This window comes from Schistocerca americana, chromosome X, assembly GCF_021461395.2.
Source record: "Schistocerca americana isolate TAMUIC-IGC-003095 chromosome X, iqSchAmer2.1, whole genome shotgun sequence".
Taxonomy (NCBI): domain Eukaryota; kingdom Metazoa; phylum Arthropoda; class Insecta; order Orthoptera; family Acrididae; genus Schistocerca; species Schistocerca americana.
Window position 1 is genome coordinate 683,196,046 of NC_060130.1, and position 22,007 is coordinate 683,218,052.

The 22,007-nt window shown below is 39.1% G+C and overlaps 1 protein-coding gene across 1 annotated transcript in view; it reads right to left on the reverse strand.

Annotated features, from left to right (window-relative positions):
* LOC124556249 (rho GTPase-activating protein 100F) overlaps positions 1 to 22,007 on the reverse strand; it is a 280,318-nt gene that overhangs the window by 90,061 nt on the left and 168,250 nt on the right. Inside the window, exon 23 of the mRNA XM_047130237.1 lies at positions 3,151 to 3,270. Within this exon, the coding sequence (XP_046986193.1) occupies positions 3,151 to 3,270 (120 nt within the window). The remainder of the gene's footprint in view (positions 1 to 3,150; positions 3,271 to 22,007) is intronic.

Here is a 22,007-nt window from a genome sequence, read left to right on the forward strand (position 1 = left end):
AATGCACAGGCTCACCAAATTTTCCTGGAACAAGATCCAACAAGGATCTTTCCTTGTCCTTAAGGAGGCACTAACATCTTCTCCAGATCTAGCACTGTGTGATGAGAATGCCAAGACAGAACTTCACTCCACAGATGAGGTTATGGGATGAATGCAGCTCTAGTGCTAATTCAGAAAGTGCTGAAATGATGGCAGCTTACACATCATATTACTCTCCAAGTCTGAGCTGAAATATTCTACAACTGGGAAAGAATACATTGCAGTTGTTTAGGCCATCAGGAGATTCTAACCACATTTATTTGGCAAACTATTCACTATTATGATGGACCATATATCTCTATATCGGATGATGTAGCCCAACGAGTGTATCATTTTTGGAGTGCAATGTCACAGTGGTATACAAAAGTGGACATAAACACAAGGATGCCAACTGCTTTTCAAGGAATCCTTCAGTGGAACACAGTAGTGTGGATGAAATCCCAGTCATTACTGCAGTAAATGATATTGCTACTAAACGGAGAGAAGATCCAACACTACTGAAAACCATAGAGGGCCTGGAGGAGGAGGATGCAACCAAAGAAGAATTCCAGTTAAGAAACAGAACATGGTATAAAGGAACTATGATCTGATAGGGTGGAAATGGTTGTTCATCATCCCAGCTCAACTACAACCGACTATCCTGAAGTCTTTCCATGATGTTCCAATATCTGGTCACCTGGGATTTGTGACGATTCTAAACAGAATCAGATGCAGTTATCAAGGCTGAGTTACCTACTGATCTGTTAGAGACTATGTGCATCACTGTAAAGAATGCCAGCAGTGGAAGCATATGTTAGAGCTACCGCCATGAGATTTGGTACCAATTATGCCTGCAGCAGTGGTACTGCATTGAATTGGAATTGACCTCTTGGTGAGGTGCCTGAAATCAACAAACAGGAATCACTGACTATCTCATCTGATACATAGTTACCAAAGGTGCTCCAACCACCAAAACTCCAAAAATTGGAAGGTTACTAGTAGAAGACATCATTTTGAAGCACAAAGCACCATGTGTGATGATTTCTGATCATGGAAAAGTTTTCCAATCAATATTGGTATAAGAGGTAACTACAAGTTGCAACATTAGCTACAGTATGACAACTGCCTGCTAAACAAGATAAGTGACATTACATAACACTTTAATAGAACATTAGCAGATAGAGTCTTGATGTAATCAACGGTGAATATAGAGACTGGGATACAAAACTGCCCAGCATGACACTTGTGTATACGACGATGAAGCAAGACACTACACACATCACATAATTCCTTCTGCTTCACAGCTGTGATGCTCTAACAGCAGTGGATACACTGTTCTCATTTCAACCAGATGATACTCAGGATGACTACATGAAACACTTAATCATCAGAGCTGAAGCAGCAAAGAGCTGGTTCACATACTTACCCTGGATACCTGAGAGGAGGACCTACAGTGCTGTAACACCATGCACCAGCCAGTGAAACACATATCAAGAGATCTGGTATAGATTTTTATGCCTGTGCAAAAAGTAGGACTATCAAAAAGTTACTGAAATGCTACTTTGTGCTGTATCATCTCTTTCATCACTTGTCTGACTTCACAGTTGAAGTTGAGAAGTATAAACCTTCACTGAGAAGACAAAAGTGCAGAGACAGCAACCATGTCCTCCTTATGGAGTCGTACTACAATCCTTAGGCACTCATCAATGAATAGGACTTCCTGTTTGAGGCAACTGAAGACCCACGCATAGATCACAAAGCTTCAGTATGAGGGGCCTTTGAGTGCTGCCATACGAAGGACCATTGACATAATCTAGATTCAATGTGCTGCAGTTGGTTCCACTGAGTACTTCTGAAACAGCAAGTCATCATTTCTCCAGGAGAAGGAGCAATGCTGTGAGTTGTCCTGCATGCAGCATGGCATAGCCTTTAACATTGCTGGTTCATTTGCTGTGGGTTGCCATTTCAAACACAACTAGCAGTAATTATTTTTTATTTTGTGTTTATCACTGCTGGAATGTTCTCAGAATTTATTGTTTGTGTATTATGGAATATTCAATATTTATATAAATAGCAATAGTCTCCATCCAGGAGTGAGATCTATTATGTCTGTAGGTTGGTGTCTACAATAAATATGCTTTCAGCACTAATGTCGTAATTCACTAATGACTCGGTTTTCAGATTTGGACTCAATTGTGGTTACAACATGACAATATGGCAGTGAAGGCAATGGAAACAAAATTAAGATGAAAATATTAGAAAAATTAAGTAATTTTACAATTCTATTGATTTTCCAATGGCTAGTTAATACAAAACTGTTTAGAAAGGCTTATTAGTTAGGAATAAAATTTTGGATACCCAAGAGTGGAAATTATGCTTCCCTCAGCAACATGCTGACAAGTAACTGATTGTTTACACAGAAGTTACAGGACTTATGAACCCAGAAAAATAATTGCAAAATTATGGAAAACAGTGATGTTAAAAAACTTATGGAGCAAGATGTGAGAAAGATTAGTGGCTTTCGATAAAAGACAGGGGGTTAGAGCTTTAATAGTTCCCATAGAGAGCATAGTGCATTCTACATTATCTAGAACACCATGAGAGTTAGTAGCTGTTGACTTATTATGTCATTTGCTTATTCAAACAGGAACTGAAAGCCCGCATCTCGTGGTCGTGCGGTAGCGTTCTCGCTTCCCACGCCCGGGTTCCCGGGTTCGATTCCCGGCGGGGTCAGGGATTTTCTCTGCCTCGTGATGGCTGGGTGTTGTGTGCTGTCCTTAGGTTAGTTAGGTTTAAGTAGTTCTAAGTTCTAGGGGACTTATGACCACAGCAGTTGAGTCCCATAGTGCTCAGAGCCATTTGAACCAGGAACTGAAAACATGTTTGTAGAATACTGAATAACTTTTAAACATTTGTAAAATTGCAACCTATAAAAAGAGCTAATACAAAAACAGTAGTAGAGAAGCTACAACAAAACTGTTTTCCAGAGGTGAGGTTTCTTAAAGGGCACTATATCCATTAATAGTATACAATTTGTTTATGAGACATTTATGTAGTGCTTGTGTATCCATAAAATAAAAAAATAAAAAAATAAAAACTTCTAATTGACTATTTATAAAAGTAACTTCTTACCTGTAATGACATTAATATCAGGAACATTGTCAGGTGACAGATCTACTGTTCTGGCATTGCGTTCAAATGCTTCTCTGAGTATTCTCTTCTTACTAGCTGAACCACATAATCTGTACAAGCCTGTATTGCAAAAGGGATGGAAAATGAATTGAAGGCAAGAAAAAAACAGGTAATTACTCATAAATGATTAATTACACAACTCATTCTGGTTACATATTTAAGATTAATATTTTTGCAGACTCTACTAAATGTTATATTTTTTTGTTACTACAGCACTTTATATTTTAGGACTGCGTTAAACTGTACTCATTATATGTAGTGCCATGTAGACAAGTCTCATTGTATAAATTAAAGTTTTCTTTTTTGCATTCTCCCTCTTTTCTGAACATTCATGATATGTTTGTAGTGAATATTATGTAATACATTCCTCTTTATTTCTTTGGTATTAACCATTGGGCCATAATTTTCTTTGTTCTGTAGTAGTGTATAAAAACTTTCACATTAATTTTATTGTGAATATTTACAGGACTGTTAAGGATAGTGTCACATAAAAGTGGAATATTCTAAACCAACAAATGAAGGAAACATAATGTCATGGACTATACATTCAAGAATGAAAAGGTACATAATTTGAAATGCATAACAAAATGTAATACCCAAATGTTGATTATTATCATGAGGTTTTCTAAACCTGCCTATGTGGAACCACATACTTTATTTACTGAGTTATTTATATGTCCACAGATTGAGTTATAATATTTTATAGAGCTCTGTAACCTAGCTACTTTTGTGAACTACCTTTATTTTTCTAAATTTTACTCATTTACTTCTTTTTCTGCTGGGAATTACCATGTTTCTTCATCGGAAGTTTTGAAGTCAGTGACCAGCTATCCATAAGTACTGGCCAAATAAGAAGTATGCTGTCTTTCATTATATATTACTGTCTTAAAATGATTATGAAAATAATGGGATCTTTTTTAAATTAGCATCTTCATGAGGTGATACTGCTGAGAAGCCATGAATTTTACCTGATGTTTGTCACATTGTACCCAACCACACATTACATATGTGTCTGTATAATTGAAGACATATATATGGCAAAATACTGCATCTGGACATGTTCAAAAGAACAGACACCATGCCTTCATATAATTAAATGTATCAGTTTAACTGTTACTCTTCAAGCATAAATTATGACGAAGATTATGTGGACACCTTATTGGAGACAGTAGAACTCCAATTTACATTGTTACTATAATGGCAAAGTTTAATGAACAAATTCAGTCATTTGTGTTGCAGTACCACAATTGCTATCCCATTACAAATCACAAAACTGTTAGATGCTATACCATATGATGTTTTGTACAAAACTCAAAACATGAATAACATATTTCAATTCAGCTTTGACTCACTACAGTTAGAACAATCATGTTTCCAAAGCCACTTCCATTATTTTGAAAACCCTCCATATTTACACTATCAGCCCAGGTAACACTACTAATTTGTTTGTCACTGAACATTAGAATTAACACACATATAATTCTTAATAAGGTGGCAAAGGGAGCCCAAGACATTTACCACATAAAGAGTCTGTCATTTACTATAATGCCATCATCATCTTCAGTTCAGTTTCCTACTAAATTGAGGTTTCAGCATTTTCTCAATATTTGCTTATGCTTCACATGAACTTTCTTAGTAATTATTTAATCAAGTGATGCTTTCTTTTTTTCTACGGAACCAGACAGAAAACAATGATGTAAGAGTGGCTGTAGATAGATGGGTTACCCAACTAGCTCAAATAGATTCAAAGCATCATTTATCATATAGATTGTGACAGAAGACCACTGGCTGACTGAATGAGTCAGACTTAGACATAACTGGACAAGTGATTGAGTATTAGCCATAGTTCTGTTCATTAACTGAAGAAACATTTTTCTAATAATATGTTTAGTATCAACAAAGACAGTCAAGAACTATAATGTGTACTAATGGCAGATATTTGTTGCTATGTACATTAAGGAATAAGAGTGTACCCTTGCGCCAATATGTTCCAAATTATTGTGTTTATTCACGAATATGGTCTACTGAACAACCTCCTGTCCTACCTTCAGCTAATGTAATGGTAATATTAGCAATGACGCCTGCTGTTCAAAGAAGGTTTCATAATGGTAGAACATATGAGTGCCAGCCTGTACTGGTCACAGCACATTACTGTAAGAAGCATTTCAGGGGGCATGCCAATTTGTACATGGAATGCAAAGAACTATTCAATTCATAGATGACTTCCAGTTAACTTGCAAAGTAGTAGCTGATGTGTACTGTTTTGTCAAGATATCAGCATTGGTTATCATCTAGCAAATATCCACAAAAGGGATATCTTTAAATAAGTTAGTGTCTGTGCATGCAATGATATATATTTTGTGGATGCACAGACAACTATGTCATTACAAGTGACATTCTGACTGTGCTGGTCTGCAGAAATAAAATCATTGATGCTTATATATATCAGTGATAACTTCTTCCTGAAAGATGGCAACAAAGAAAAGATCTTACAGACAAATAACATCATCACTATCAAATCTTTCAGTTTATATGGTGAACAGCAAAAGTTTCTGCTCAGATGCTTCCCATATCAAAAGCAACTTGGCAAAAAAAAAAAACAACAACGTGTTATAAGTTTTAACATTAATTTTTTGTTAGTAGTTGTGTTTTCGTGGTACATTTACGCTGTGTTATGTTCTAACTTTAGCTAAGATAAATTATATTTTTTACTTATAATTATTTTTGTGTCTTTTCCTTGATCTACATAATTTCTTTTGAAGCCAACCTATCTAGTCCAATACTATATCACAAAATTGATGCTACAAAAGGCAAGTGGTGCAAAGAACATGAAATAGCGTAAGTGTGTATTCCTACCATTTTGTTGCATATCGATGGGAAGGTAACGAAATTATTAAAATTGTTCAACAAATATAATGAAGGCCATGTGGAGTGTTGTTAAAAAAAGACTGGTGAAAGCAGAGCATCATGTAAAAATATACCATTACCACAACAAAATAAAAAAGTAACTGAGCCCTTAGAAGTATCTAACACATTTAACAACTTTTTCATACGTGTTCCAAATAACATGATAAAATAAAACACAAACATAAAATATATAAAATAAGCACACATGGAAGGTCAATGTACATCAGTACTGTCATACATCATGAAGTAGCAAAGCAATAAAAAGGATTAAAAATCTTCAACTCTGGAGGTATTGATGATGTGTCTGCAACAACCTTAAAGAAGAGTGCTTTAAAACTAAGGGAACCACTTATACACTTATGTGACCTCTCACTTCAAGCAGGCACTTTCCCTGGTATATTCAAAACATCCAAGATAATTCCAGTATACAAAAATGTCTCGTTTCTGTAGCTAAAACACAAGTCCTGTAAATGATGTTGAAAGTAAAGACAAAACTTTAATGTGGGAGAAAAAGCCATGAAGGCCACATTTGCATGGCCAGAGGATTGCAATGTGGGAGGCCTATAAAAATAAGTTATTTGACAAGATTTATGAGGCAAAGCCCTTAGATGATAAAAGGAGGAATGAGGTGACAGAATCTATGAGGCAATTTCCTTAGATAGCAAAGGATGAATAAGGTGACAGAATTAATGAAGCGAATGCCTGAGACAGTAAAGGATATAAGATGGGTGAATTAATGAAGAAAGGTCCTTAGGCAATAAAAGATCAATAACTGAAACAGAGAGCAAATGTTGTAAGAGAGAAGGTAAGAGAGGCTTATGGTGGGGACTAAACTATTTCATGAAAACCCAGAGAAAGGTTTAGCACATATTCTGCAGCAATATGGCAAATGGCTTTCTATCCCCTCCATTCAGCTTCAGAAAGATTTCTCAAGAAGAATTAACCAAGTTAGACAATAACTTGGTGTGAAGCCCTTTGAATTACACCATGTCATTGACAGGCAGGGTCAAAGGGAAAGCAAAATGAAACTTACTAGCCTAGTACCCGGAGAGAGAGAAGTTGGTGAGCAGATGTTGGCAAAAGTCAGATATTAGACAGTACAAATCAGAGTTACAGGCTGGAGTTCGATAGCTACAAGGCTCTGTTGATCTGACATTTATGCAAGAATTTCTGTAATCAGATGGAACAGTGCTAAGTGCTAACAGTCTTGTGTAAAGAACTTGGTTTTAGTGTGGAGGCACCTCTTTTATGGAAGTCACTTTATAATTTTAACTTCGTAATAAACTTAGAAGTCACTTGTATCTCCTGAGTTGCTTAGTTCTCCTTGTCATCTTCCAATCACCAATGTACACCTCAGGGAATTTAAATCACTTCAGTCAATTGCCTGAGTTGCTTTGAGCATGAAACCTTGTCACTGGAATCCCTTGCAAAAATCATGCTCAGAATGTGACATAATAAGTTAGGTGCCTACTGTAGGCTTGGTCACGTGATTTGGAAATGACTGTAGCACCGGCAGGAAGTTGTTGCAACTCACAATTTTCTCAAGTGATGGAGGATAGGACAACAGCAGCCAGTAATTGCAACAAAAATAGGTGCATGTAGGCACCATTCTGAGTAGGCACCCGAAATGCCTCCTGATCAAGCAGTGCACTATGCTGATTGCAAGCTGCACCAAGAACAGCAAGTGGTGACCATCACTGGAGACAGCCAGACATCCCAGGTTGAGATGCTGGGTGTCAAAATTTTGCAGCAACAGTAACCAGCAACAGTGAATCTGAGAGCTAGAGCAGCTGCCACATTGCAAGTGACATGGTTGATTCAGTCCAAGAGGTACAGCGGCAGACGCATCACAACATGTAGCAATGCAGTTCAGTGTGACTTTTCCCAGTGTGACACAGCAACAAGGTAAATTAAAAGTGTAACATTTTAGAATAATTTGTCTAGATTATTTGATCTGGTCAAAATGGCTCCAACTATTAAAGTAAGCTCTTCAGCTAGTGGTAGAATAAGTGCCTCAGAAACCTTGTGTATTAAACAAAAATATTTTGATGGTAACAAGTGGGACCTTCTGGAATTTATCAAAAATATTGCTTCTGCATTTGAACTAGTAAAACCAGATGAAAACAAAATTTTACAAAAATTTTTAAAAGCAAGAATCACTGAAGAAGTGAGGTCAAGGTTACAACTGCAGTAAAGGACAGGTACTTGGGATGAAGGAAACAGGTACTAGAAGAGAACTCCTCTAACAAGAGAACTATTGACTGTTATCTATGTAAGAAATTTCAAGCTAGGTAAGTGCCAGGGAAACCAGATGAAATGTGGACATAAAGGGTTGATGAAATGCAAAGGGCCTGCAGAGAAGCTGTTGGCAGGGTGGCTAGCAGAGGAAGTCTGAGGGGAGTGCTGAGTGCAGTTAATGGAAGTAATGGCTGTAGATTCTAGCACATTTAAAGGGAACTGTAGGAATACCAACAGATTAAGTACATGGAAATGCCCTCAATGTAATCTGCTAAGTAAATGTGGACTGCGTACAAGAGCAAAAAATGTAATGATCTTTAAATGTATGAATACAGGGCAAAACATCAGAGATAGCTGTGAAGGTGCATCACATGCACAGAGAAAGTGCAGAGTGCCAGTGCCAAGTAGAACTGGGAAAATTCAGGAAAACCAAGAGCTGACAATGACACAAAGTCATGCCATTGTCACATTAAATAAGCCCACAAATTATGTAATAGACCGAGCCACAAAATGATGTATTAGTGTTGAGCTGTGTAGAATTAAGAAATAAATTGTGTTATTGATAAAACATGGGTGCAGTTATGTCTACTAAAGAAAATGAGTATTCCTGTTAACTGTACAGCTAGAGTAAATGAAGCAGAAAGGCTTTGGCTGAATGGCATCACCAGCAAAGTGGTAAGTACAATTTTTACAGTGAAAGTACACCTAAATGTGAAAGGTGCCGGGTATTGCACATATAATTTTCATGTTTATGGGTCAGGGTAAGGAAATTCCATAAAATGGGTTGGTTGGTACAGAGTTTCTAACACAGGATAAGGTTAAGTTAGATTAATTATGTGGGAAAAGTGGTAAGAATAGTTAATAGTAGAAGAGAAACAAAAGATTATGGTTTTGAAACTGACCAGGATTTCAATGGGAAAGTAGGGAAAGATAATGTTGTTAAAAGTGGATGGTAATTTACTGTGACATAGTGAATGGCAAAGAAATTGTTATCTCAAACAGAAGCCTGTACATGGGATGCAGCAACAGAGTCATTAGTGAGAGTGTGAAATGGCAGGTGTATAGTGACAGCAATGAATTTGTTGGAGGACAGTATTCAGTTGAGGAATATCAAATTAGTGATGGATGAATTAGAGTGGCTGGTGAAAATACACAAAACAAAGTACTTCTTGATGCAACCATAGCATCAAACATTGGTGGATGGTAAGGACAGAGAAAAAATTGTGTTCTGTTGAAACTACCACCATTATGAGTATGAGCAAATGAAATGAGGCCCTGGATAATTCCAGTGGCTGATGAGCATGCTTGTGGCAGATTTACAAGGGCTTAATGTTTCGTTTTTCTAGGTGGTACAGTGTAATATGGAAGGAACCAGCAGGAGCATTATGAGGAGCTCTGCGAAATCCTCCATATGCTGTAAGAGTGTAATTTAAAGCTGCAACTGGAAAAGTACATTCTTATGGAAGGAAGTGATTTGGCCACTGCATTACAGACAAGGAAATTACACCATACATGGCAAAGGTGGAAAAGGTAAAGCTCTTCTCTCAGCCAAGAACATCAAATAACTAAAATGGTTTTTAGGCTTAACTGGCTACTACCAAAGATTTATTGCTAAATTTAGCAAAATTGTGAAGCCACTTCACAAAATGTTAAAGAAATGAGCGGAATGTGAATAACATGAAAGAAAAATAATACTTCCAAGAAACTGAAGGAGAAATTTGTTAATCCACCACTACTTCAGTATCTGGACTTTGAAAAGATATTCATAGCAATGATACATGCAAGTAATGAAGTTTTGGGAAGTTTTGTCAAAAGGCTATGGAGCTGGTGAGGAAATGCAGTCACAGCATACACTTTGATGAACAAGGTGGAATAAAACTATAATATCACAGAAAAGGTACTGTTGGCTTTAAGAATTCAGTGGTAACAGACAATAAACTGTCAATATGAATCTTCAACATAAATGAGCCAAGTTTGAGACTCCTGAAGAGGTGACTGAATCATGAAAAGTACGATTATGAGGTAATCTACTAACTAAGCAGATCTGAATGGCAATGCAGATGCTCTTAGTAGAATAATGCTCAGAGAACAGGAACAAAGAGATGAGAAACAGATAGTCTGCAAAAATAATGATGCAACAACAGAGGAGAGTTTGTAGCAAAAGCAAGCAGGGTGAGTAATCCCATGAGTGTATAACAAGCACAAGTAGAAAGGAAAACAGACAGCAAAAAGGAAATTAATCTCCAAGAGAAGGAGAACATATTAAGAGAGATGTGTGATACTCCACTGGGAGACACCAAGAAATGTATAGGATTCTCAAGAGAATAAAGTCATATAAACACTGGTGCAGATTGAAGCATTACATTTTGTAACTGTGGATAAAAGTCCTTGGGATAAGTGGATACCACATCCAATTTATGTGTTTAATATCACACCACACGGCAAGAGAGAGTACAGACCATTGCAATTACAGTATAAAAGAAAAGCACATACACCAGGAATACTGCGACAAGAGTCGACCTGGGTAATTTAAGATTATGAAACATATGTGAATAGATTAAGAGTAAGAATGCAGGAAGCATGCTGAATAGCTCAAGAGTTGATAGTAAAGAATAAGGAAACCAGTAAAGAACAATATGATACAAAACAGAATCCAAAGGAATTTAAGATGGGTGACAAAGTACTGCTCTTCGATGAGACATAACATGTGGCAGATATAGAACTCCAGATTCACAGTGTCAAGGGCCACATGAAGTAGTAAACAAAGATACTCTGAATGTAATAACAAATATTAAAAGAAACAAAGTAATCAAGGTACATGCAAACATATTTTAACAATAATTTTAATTTGAGGTATGGCACATGCAGGAAGAACATCACTACTACTAGTAACAACAGTGCTACATGCAAGCTCCAATGTAGCATAAATAACAATGAATTTTGAAGAAACTAAAATACATAAGTCTTCAGGACTGTATTATAATAATCTATTGGAAGCTGAAACTTACAATACTAACTGTAGTATTGTAGCATATGCAAATTTAGATTATATAACCAAATGCTTTCAGAATGCTGGAAAATTAGCAGAGTAGAGATACACTGAAAGAACTGAATATAGAATTAATAGAGTGTCACCTGTTACACAAAAAAGTACATGACACACACAGAAAGTCACACAGCTACAGTGACTGGTACACCAGCTGATGAGCTATCATATAAGAAGGGAGAGAGGTCTGTTTAACTTTGTTGAGAAGGTATGTAAAATACTATATGGGATCCTAGATGGATCTGGTGTTTTAGAGGGTGGACAAAAATATGAAAACACCAAAAACACAACATATTACCATGTATAATACAGTGTGGGAAACCTGTTGGCATTTAAAACAGCTTCCAGTCATCTTGGTACGGGCAAATACAGATTCTCTAAAATTTTCAAGGGAATCTTGTATAATTCTTCCTGCAAAATAGTGACAAGTTCAGATAATGATGATGGAAGTGGACAGCAATCATGCAACCTTCTCTTGAAAGTAGACCATAAAGGCTCAATAATATTTGTATCTGATGACTGTGGTGACCAGAGCAGATGTGACAATTCATCCTCACACCCACACAACCAGTCCTGGATGATGGAAGCTGTGTGAATAGGGATCCTGTCATCTTGTAACACAGAATCACTTTTGGGGAACAAACATATACCATGAGATGTACCTGATCAGCCAAAATGGCCACATAACTCTTGGCAGTAATGTTACCTTGCAGAGTAACCATGGAGCTCATGGAATACTAGAACAATATGGTTGTCCAAATCATCACTGAACTCCACCACATTTCATTCTTGGGATGAAAACTCAGTCAGGTGGTGGAAATGGAGTGAAATAAGACTCTTCCGACCAAATGATATTCTTCCTTTGCTCCATAGCCCAGGTTTTAAGGCTTCTGCACTATGCTGCATCACTGTTGAATGGATTTGGAATTCCAGCTCACCCTGCATTTCCCAGCCTATGAAGCTCCCTTCATGTTGTTTTGGAGCTGACAGGGTTTGAAAGTTCAGAATTCAGTTCAGCAGTAAATTCTCCAGCTCTCATTCTCTTATTTTTTGTAACAGTCCTCTTCAGTGACCACAGACTTTCATCAACATTGTGACTTAGTGGATGATGTTTTTCTGCTTTCCTTGTATGAAATATAAATCATCAATATGGTGCCTCTTGAAACACCAAACACATTGGCTCCATTAGTTACAGAAGCTCCCACCATATGAGTACCAACAATCTGCCCACATTCAAATGCACCAAGCTCTGACATAATACACTAACAATTACACAGAACACAGTTCTGAACATGACTTACAAATGCAACATATTGAGGACATTGCACAGGTGTTGTTCAGTGTCAGATACAACAGTGCAACCCACAGGCTTAGCTAGCATCTCCATTTAAGTTCAAGCACATATTTCTCATGGTGTTTTAATATTTTTGCCCACTTCCTGTATGTATTATAAAGAACGCATGAAGGCTATGGAAAGGTATGCAGGAGGACTTTCAAGATTAACTACTGAACAAGTGGCAGCAGTAAGAGCCACAATATCCATGTAAAATAGAGGAATAAGTGCAATAAAAGAAAGTGAAAACATAGCAAAGTCAGGAATGGAAAGATTGAAAAGAGTCATTAAGTAATATTCTAAGGAAACAGACATGGAATTCAAAAGGACTGCAACATTTGTAACAATATGCAAACAAGTGTTGCAACTGTCAGATGTATCTGGGGAAATAGAAGCAGAATCTGAGGAAATAATAAATGCCATTGTTAACACACAAAAGGGAATATTGCAGCCACACATAATAAATCCCATACAAATTTTTAAGATTTCTAAGTTTTGTAAAAGATGATGTGAAAGACATGATGTTTCCTGATCCTCTAGCCAAATCATCAGGATACCTCTTCTTAAAGTTAACTGATGTAGATCCAGTAATATCTGGAAGTATATTATGTTATGTAATAAAGGTTCCTTCAGTTGATAATAATATGTTAAACTTGTGTAGAATGTTCCCACCCACAAAGAGCTTCCTCAGTCAAAAGGAAAGTATATATACTGATGGATAATAATTAGTACACCTGGAAGCAATACTTTGATTCTGATACAATGATGAATATGCCACCTGGGGTACAGTAAATGTCCTGATAATGGTTTCAATGTTGTCTACGAACAGATAGCATAGTCATAATAGCTACCAGTGTGCCATCTGTGTCTGCCCTTTAATACAGATTGCTCACAGCTAGAAGGCTCAGTGTGGTGCAAATATGTCAAGCAAGCAGGTAACCTTGCCATGGAGATGCACTCATGCTTCTTACAGCCAACTGAACAAGTTTGAAAGGGGTCAAAATGTGGCCTTCTGAGTGATGAGATGGTCCTTTCAGAGAACTGCCACAAAAGTTGGATGTGCTGCATCAGTTGTGCAGTGATGCTGGTATCAGTGGATATGTGAACATTGTACACCTATAGATGAGGTTCTAGATGTACATGCACCATAGACACCTACCAGAGTCATTGTGTTGTTAGGGCAACAGTGGCAGATGTACAGCTACCACAGCACAGATAAGAGGGCTTGTGAGCCTAGTCGTGTCAACAGAAGCTGTTGCGAACCTGTTATTAGCAGTGGCATTATGGGAACACACACCTCTAGCCTGTCCCCCACTCACACTAAAGCACTGATGTGCACAGCTCAACTGGTGCTGTTAGAGTACCTCTTGGAAGATGGAATGGCAGGTCACGGTCTTCAGCAATAAAAGCAGATTCTGACTGCATGCAAGTGATGGTAGTTTGCATGTATGACGTAGACCTGTTAAGTGCTGTCTCATAAAGTGCATTCATCCAAGACACTCTGGCCCCATCCAAGGCCTTCTGGTGTGGGATGCAATAAGCTACAACTCTTGTTTATATTTGGTGTTTCTGGAGGGGATGGTAACCACTGCTTGGTATGTGCAGAGTGTTGGTAGACATATAATTTTGCCATTCTTGCTACATTAAGGTGATGTGTCATTCCAGCAGGATAAAACTCACCCATACATTGTTGATAAAACTCAACATGCTCTGCAAGACATGCAGCAACATCCCTGGTCACCATGGTCTCCAAAATTGTCTCCAATCAAGCATATGTGGGATATGAAGTGGCTCGTGCGACTAGCCAACAAACAACTCTTACAGAATTACATGAACATATTGGGCAGGTATGGCATAACATATCCGAAGATAGTATTTGCCATCTGTATGAAGGACAAGATGCCAGAGTCAGTGCCTGCACTGCCACCGGTGGAGGCTAAACCACATACTGACACAGGTGTTTCAACATGGTGTGATACCTGGTACCTCAGAACCGCTTGTGCTGTTGATCTGTAAATGTAATCATTGCATGTATTCACTAGGCACTGTTGCAACAATGAATCTTGAATGAATGGGAAATCTCTAAAAGGGTGTACTAATTTTTTTTCTGGAAGTGTTTTTTTCTTTTTTTTGTCAGGTTGAGAAATAATTTTTCCTAACCAATGAAGCAAAGACACAGTATTTTTCCCCTTTATTGTTATTTCGTCCCTCCTTGCCCAAGTAGGTGGGGGGTGGGGTGGGGTGGGGTCTAGCAGCAGTATAAATAACTCACTCTTCAGTGAGTAGAACTTAACATTAACTTAGATGCCAAAAACAAAAAAAGGGGACACAAGTACTATGACTTTAAAATAATTGAAAATGTGACATTAATGGGAGAAATATAAAATATATAATGCTCTCTTCATGAATTGTATAGAAACATGATAAAAATGTGGACAGACAGCACAGTTAAAAATACTGGAGAAATACTTGAACACTTAACACTTGAATAAATACTGGAAAAACACTGAACACAACAGAAGATACACTACCTACTAAAAATGGAGCAATGTGCACTTCCACTACAACTGGTATTTTAGATGAAAAGAAGTGTGGATAAGAAGGGAGATAGCGGAGAACTGGTGATGAGGATGGCAAACTGGGAAGAGATGGTGACAAGACAGGTGGCTGTGGGGGACAAGTAGACAGGGGAAACTGGTATTTGGAGCTGTAGATTGGAGAGTAAGAGGGGGTGGGGGTGGCAGGGAAGGGGAAGAGGATGAAGTGTGGTAGGGTGAGACGAGGAAGGAACCCTGGGAGTGGGATATGATAGGATGGGTTCAGAGTTGGTAGGTCGGGAATATGTCGAGGCGGAGTATGGAGTTTCTGGTCTGGAATAGGGTGACAGTTGAAATCTCTTTGGGAGAGGATGTGGAGGGTGTGCAGGTGAAGGGTTGATGGTATGTGTAGGTACAGGCATGACAGCACACTAGGATTGGAAAGGAGAGGGAACACAATATGGATGGTGTAGCTTATTCAGAGGTGTTCCCTGTGAGCAAGGAGAGGTGGGAATTTGATGAGTTGGTAAGGTATACCTGTAGAGTAAAGTAAGTGCATGTGGAAAGCAAAGAAGAGAGCATGGCGTTCAAGGATCTGGAGGGACTTACAGAAGTTAGGAGAGCTGCAGATCCATCTAATATTTGCATAGTAAAGGATGGGGCACATCAGGGACTTGTACATGTGAAGGACTGTGGAGTGGTGTAGTCCAGATGTTCAGTGAGTTAGTAGTTTTAGGAGTTTTAATATATTGTGGGCTTTCTGTTTAGCAGCTGAGGGTTCTGCATAGACTGATGACCAAAGGTTAGTCCAAGGTATTTTAATGTGTTAGTTAGCTGGATGGCACGGTCGTAAATGGTGAGATAGAAATCATGGAGACAGAAGGTGTGGGTAGTGCATCCTACAATTACTGTCAGTATTTTGGTGGGAGAAATTGGTTGCACCAGGAGGTAAACTGACAGATGTGGATTTGGAGGGACTGCTGGGATTTCTGGTAGGACAGAGGGTGAGGAAATTGATTTAATCCAATTCAATTCAATTCATCAGCATACTGAAGAAGGTGGATGGGAGGAAGTGGTTTGGGCATATTGGCAGTGTATAAGAAGTAAGGGAGTGGGGAGAGAATGGAACCTTGGGGCACTCTGGCAGTGGGGTGGGAGGTACAGGAACTGGTTGGTTCAAATGGCTCTGACCACTATGGGACTTAACATCTATGGTCATCAGTCCCCTAGAACTTAGAACTACTTAAACCTAACTAACCTAAGGACATCACACAACACCCAGTCATCACGAGACAGCAGGAACTAGTGTTGTTAACAATGACACATGATGGGTGATTGAAGAGGAAGGATGTAATGAGATGGACATAATTGATCGCAAGAGCGTAAGTCTGGAATTGGAAAGGCAGACTGGAATGCCTTACGTGGTTGTATGCTTTCTCTAGGTCAAGCGAGACAAATATGGTAGATTTATGGTTGTTAAGCTGTTGAGGTTAGGAGATGTGTGAGGTTCAGGAGTTGATCATCAGCAAAAAGGGAGACAGTATGTAAAACTATCAGCTAAACACTTAATATGTAAAGAATTAAATAAGAAAAGATGGCTGTGCAGACAAACATTTGCACTCTTCTCAACTTTTTCTCAGGAAGGGCGTGAAGCAAAATTGCTTTAGCCACTATATGAAATTCTAAATGATAATGTAAAATGATGGTAACTTTAAATCAGATTGTGGTGACTGCCATCTGTAATTGCCAAGCACAGCCAACCACAACACCATGAAATTACAGTGCAGGCTGAAATGCAGTGCAGTTAGGTTACATAGCCAAGCCATGAGCTTACAGTGTCTGTTACAGTATGGCACTGTTAGTGTGCAAATGAGACAGCTGAAATAAAAGCACAAATACAGAACCATAATGAAATAGTTTGCAAGTGTGGCATCGAATTCCTACCAACTGTAGTGTTGTCCTACTATGTGTCCGATTTAGGAGCCCAGCGTGATTATGAAGCAGGGAAATCAGATGTGTTCCATCCACTGCAACCATGCGGGACTGGTATAATACTACACACACACAGATGCACAAGACACTATCCTTGCTCCTTTGTTGATGGTTTCTATGTCGCATACAATGATAAGGCCCACTTCCCTATGCTTTGTGTACACGCTTGTTTGTCTGTGTAGTCTGCTTGTGTCATCAAGATTTTCTTCTGTGTGCTATCTGTGCATCAACTAGTCTTTCATTCATGTGTTATTTGTCTCATACAGTATTTGATCCATGTGTTATTTCTGTCATTGAGTCTTTCTTCCAGAATCATCACTGCCACCATCTCCATCTCGCTGCTGCCGACGTCATGTGTTTGTTGCCTCCACCTTATCACATCTGATGTAACTGCTTCCATCCCTATCACATCAGAGACATTCTCATAATTCGCAGCTCCGCCACAGCTCATCACCATCATCCCAATGCTACTCCACCAGCCACTCACCCCACTCACCAATCCTCACCACTGTTCACCATGATCGATCATCCCACAACAACTATCATCTATACCTCTCCTTCTCTTGCTCTCACCATAGCTACATGGAGCACATCCTCTTACCCATCCCCCCTACATCTATCCTCCCCCACCTACAGTATCCTACCCTAACACAGCATGCATCTCTCTCCATCTTCAGCTCCCCCTATATTTTCTCTTTCAGTCACAACTTATCATCTGCCACAAGTGCAACAGCCCACTGACCAACACCTGCCTCAGATGGCATCACCAGCACCACCTCATCCAGCCTCACTGTACCAACCAACGCACGTTGTACTGAAGGAACAGTACAACTCTCTGGTGACCCTTCACAACATAACATTCACCCACCCCCACCCCTTCCCCCACAACCATCCTCCTCTCTAACAGGCCGTAAAAAACCAACAAAATGCCTAAACACCAACATCAGTCTCACTCACTAAAAAAAAAAAAAAAAAAAAAAAAAAAAAAAAAAAAAAAAAAAAAAAAAACTGATCCCAATGACACCCAGCCACAACTCTTCCCCCTCCAATATCTTCCCCTACCATCAACACCTCCATCCTCTCCTACCCACATCCAAAATTCCTCAAATCCAACTCCCTCACCCTCAAAATCAAGAAATACCTATCAAGTTTCCACATACAACAAATTCCCTAGAAAAGACTGCATTACTTAAGTCCCCAAATCCTAACCTCTGCAGAGGCCTTCTCTCCAAAATTCCTCGCATCACCTTTGGTCCTAAGGCCTCCTTAACACCCCTTACTACCCCATGCCAAACAACCCCACACCCCCTGCCATCATCCCACCCTCACCAGCATGATCACCAAAGTTGACCTTGAAATCACAGAAGAGGAACTGGAATTTGAACTGAACAACAACCTGAATTCATAAGATCAAAAAGCCCTTCAGATCAACAGTGATTGTGTTTCCACTCACCTCATCCATGTCTTTACTGAATCCATCCGCACCATAGACTCTCTCCTTAAAGATCGAGCCCTGATTTACAAAACCACCATAAAGTCAAATCTCCAAAATCCAGTCCTCAGTCCTATTGCTGCCAAAAGCATTTCTGCTTCAGTGATCCCCTAACCGCAGATTGTAGACACCCACCCATTTGTCCACATTGCAAAGACTCCCATTTCCTTAAGCAGCGTTCTAACCTTGCTTCCCTTCCTATCTGCAACACCTGCAATGACTCCCACCCTACCTATTCCACAAAATGCAAAGCCAAGCCTCAATCATCTAAACCTGATCTCCCTGCCCCAATCAATTCCACTGATCCCCCCATTCATTCCAACAATTCCCTCCCCCAATCCTCATGGCTGAAGCCATCAACAAATTCACAAGGTTTGTCTTCCAAAACATTCATCCATTTCAACGTCCACACACCCTTCAAGAAATCTTGCTTGCTGCTCACTCTGTCCTCCATCTCAACATACAAGACATCTACCACCACAACCAGATCCACTTCCTCTGCACCCACCTCGACACCCTAGTCTAAGCTCTGTCTAGTCCTCAACCACACACACCACTCTTATTCCTTATAATAGCATGACAGCACTACAAAATCCTGTACCACAATATCTGCACCCTACCCACCAATAAACATCTTCTAATGCATACCCTGTCTCAACTCAATGTCTGCAGTTGGCCACCTCAACAACATCCATGCTCGGCCACAACGTTTATACAATACTTCCACCAAAAACTGCATCCTTACCCTTTTTTTCCAAACCTTAACTATTATCTGTGCCACCATCTACATATGAGCTAATCACCCTATCCCTATGACTTCCTCACCCACATGTTCCTTACCTTTTCCACCTATATTATTGCCGCTGACCTCAACATCCATAGTAGATACCCTGAAGGTCTCCAGTGGTGATGTTAGTTTACTAACTCCCGGTAAGGTGATATTATTTCCATCCCGAACCACACCTGTCCTGAAAGCAACACCACCTCAGATGTCGTCCTAGCATCTACCAAACTCCTTGGATGCCTCAGTCCAGAAATCCTCAATCTGATTGGAAGTGACTGCAACCTGTACTTCTCACCATTGCCTACGCAAAACACCATCCCCAACTCCATCAGAGAGTTATCCAGGGATGATATCCCTCATGCCACATCATTCCTGCAGTAGACTTTGTCAAATACCATATACACCCACTTTCCTACCGAGACCACACACCCTCATCATCCCACCTCCCTCCACAAGCCCTACTCCTCCTCCAGAATCCTGTCACATGTACCACTCCTTCCTGCAAACTCGGGACTGGGATACACTCACACACCACTGGCAAATAGAGTGACACATCAGGTATTTATTAAATGCAAAAAAGAAAAGAAAGACGCTGGGTTTAGCACCAGGTATGCTGGAGACTCAACACTACACTCCTCATAAACTCTTCCAAGTACTGGAAAGTTTTCCATTGACTCACTGACAATAACCCCATATCTCACTACCTGATCCTCCAAAACCACGATCCCTTACCTGACAACTGGAGCATAGTTCACCACTTTGCATCCTATTCCTCTGACATGTTTTCTATTCCTGATGTCCGTCAATTTAATTACTCATTGTTCCCTACCATCCACAAACATACTAATACTGCTGTCCCACTCCTATCTCCCAGGTTCCAGTATTTGGACAACATACCACAAACAGAATTAAATACACCAATCACAGCGTGTGAGATAAAACAAGCACTTCACAGAAAATGTAATACATTTCCTGGTCATGACCGCATCACCTGTAGACACCTTAAAGAATGCCCCCTCTCCTTTCTAGTTACCCTTGCAGCCATTTATAACACTATTGTCTCCACAGTTTACTATCTTGAGCTGTGGAAAACCTCCAAAATCCTACTTTTCCTCAACTGCTCGAGCTTAACCACTGATACCTTCTCCTACCACCCCGTCAGCCTCATTTCAGTGTTCAGCAAAGTCATCAAATCCATCCTCACCCAACAAAGCCATCAACACTTGAACCAACACCACCTTCTTCCTGTTAACCAGTGTGGCTTCTGTCCCAGTTTCTCCTCCGATGATCAGCTATTGCACCTCACCCATCTCCTGTCTCTGTTGTCTAAGGAAGGTAATGGCCTTCAAGTTGTTGATGATCTTAGTGATCCAGGAATATGGTCAGATATTATGAATGATAATTTTAGGATAAGAGCAATTAAGGAAGGTCTGCAAGACATTAGTGAAAAAATGTAAAATTTCCTGTAGATGGCGGGACAAGAAGGTATTTTACTATTTTTATTGTTTCTGTTATATGGTTTAATAGAATGAAAAAGCCTTACAAAAATTCTCTCTAACCATGAACTGTCCCGCAACCATACTACTGAAAAGTGCCAGTGGAATGAGCTTTTGTAGATAATTAAAAACACAGAAGTAATGGATCAGGCAACTAAACTTCAAACTGATCAGAAGGTGGAGATCAGCTTTGTTAAGGTTATTTTAGATTGTATGTTTTATTGTCAAAAGAACTAAGAGGCAACCCTGAAATGTTGGGAAATCCAGGCACCTGTACTAGTATGGGAAATTTTTAGGACAAGTAGAATTAATAGCCAAGTTCAGCCCCATGTTAGATGATCATATTAATCGTACGTCTAAATGTGGAAGATTGGTTACTTGTGGTACTCAAGTAAGAACGTACAAAATAAAAGCATTACCATAATTTCTGATGAGATTGTATCTATCATTAAGAATATCACGCTCAAAAATAAATATGCAGTAATCTTGGACTGTAGACCAGTTTTAAGTCAGAAGGGGCAATTAAACATGGTTTTAACAGGGGTACACATGTTTTCCAAACCAGCTGAAACTGATTTTTTTAAAGCAAGTATTACTACTGTAAAAGGTCTCACATAATTGTTGCTTCAGGTACTACATCAAATTTCCGTACTGCTTGCAGATTGTCAGGGAAAATCCAAGCGTTCATTATATTGCTTTCTGTATTCACAGCTTGAACTTGGTTGTTATTGATGCAACAAAATCATCTATAATTGTGCTACATTTTTTTGTTTTGGTTCATAGATTGTTAACATTATTATCTGCTTCTGTGAAGTACTGGAAAGCAGTCAACAATCATGTAAACTTGACTCTGAAACAGCTGTGTCATACCAAATGAGAGGGTAGGACTGAAAGTGTTTGGGTTGTCAGATCTGAGCTTAAAAATGTGATTTAGATTAGCTGAGTTAAGGAACACATGCAAAAATGATCCAA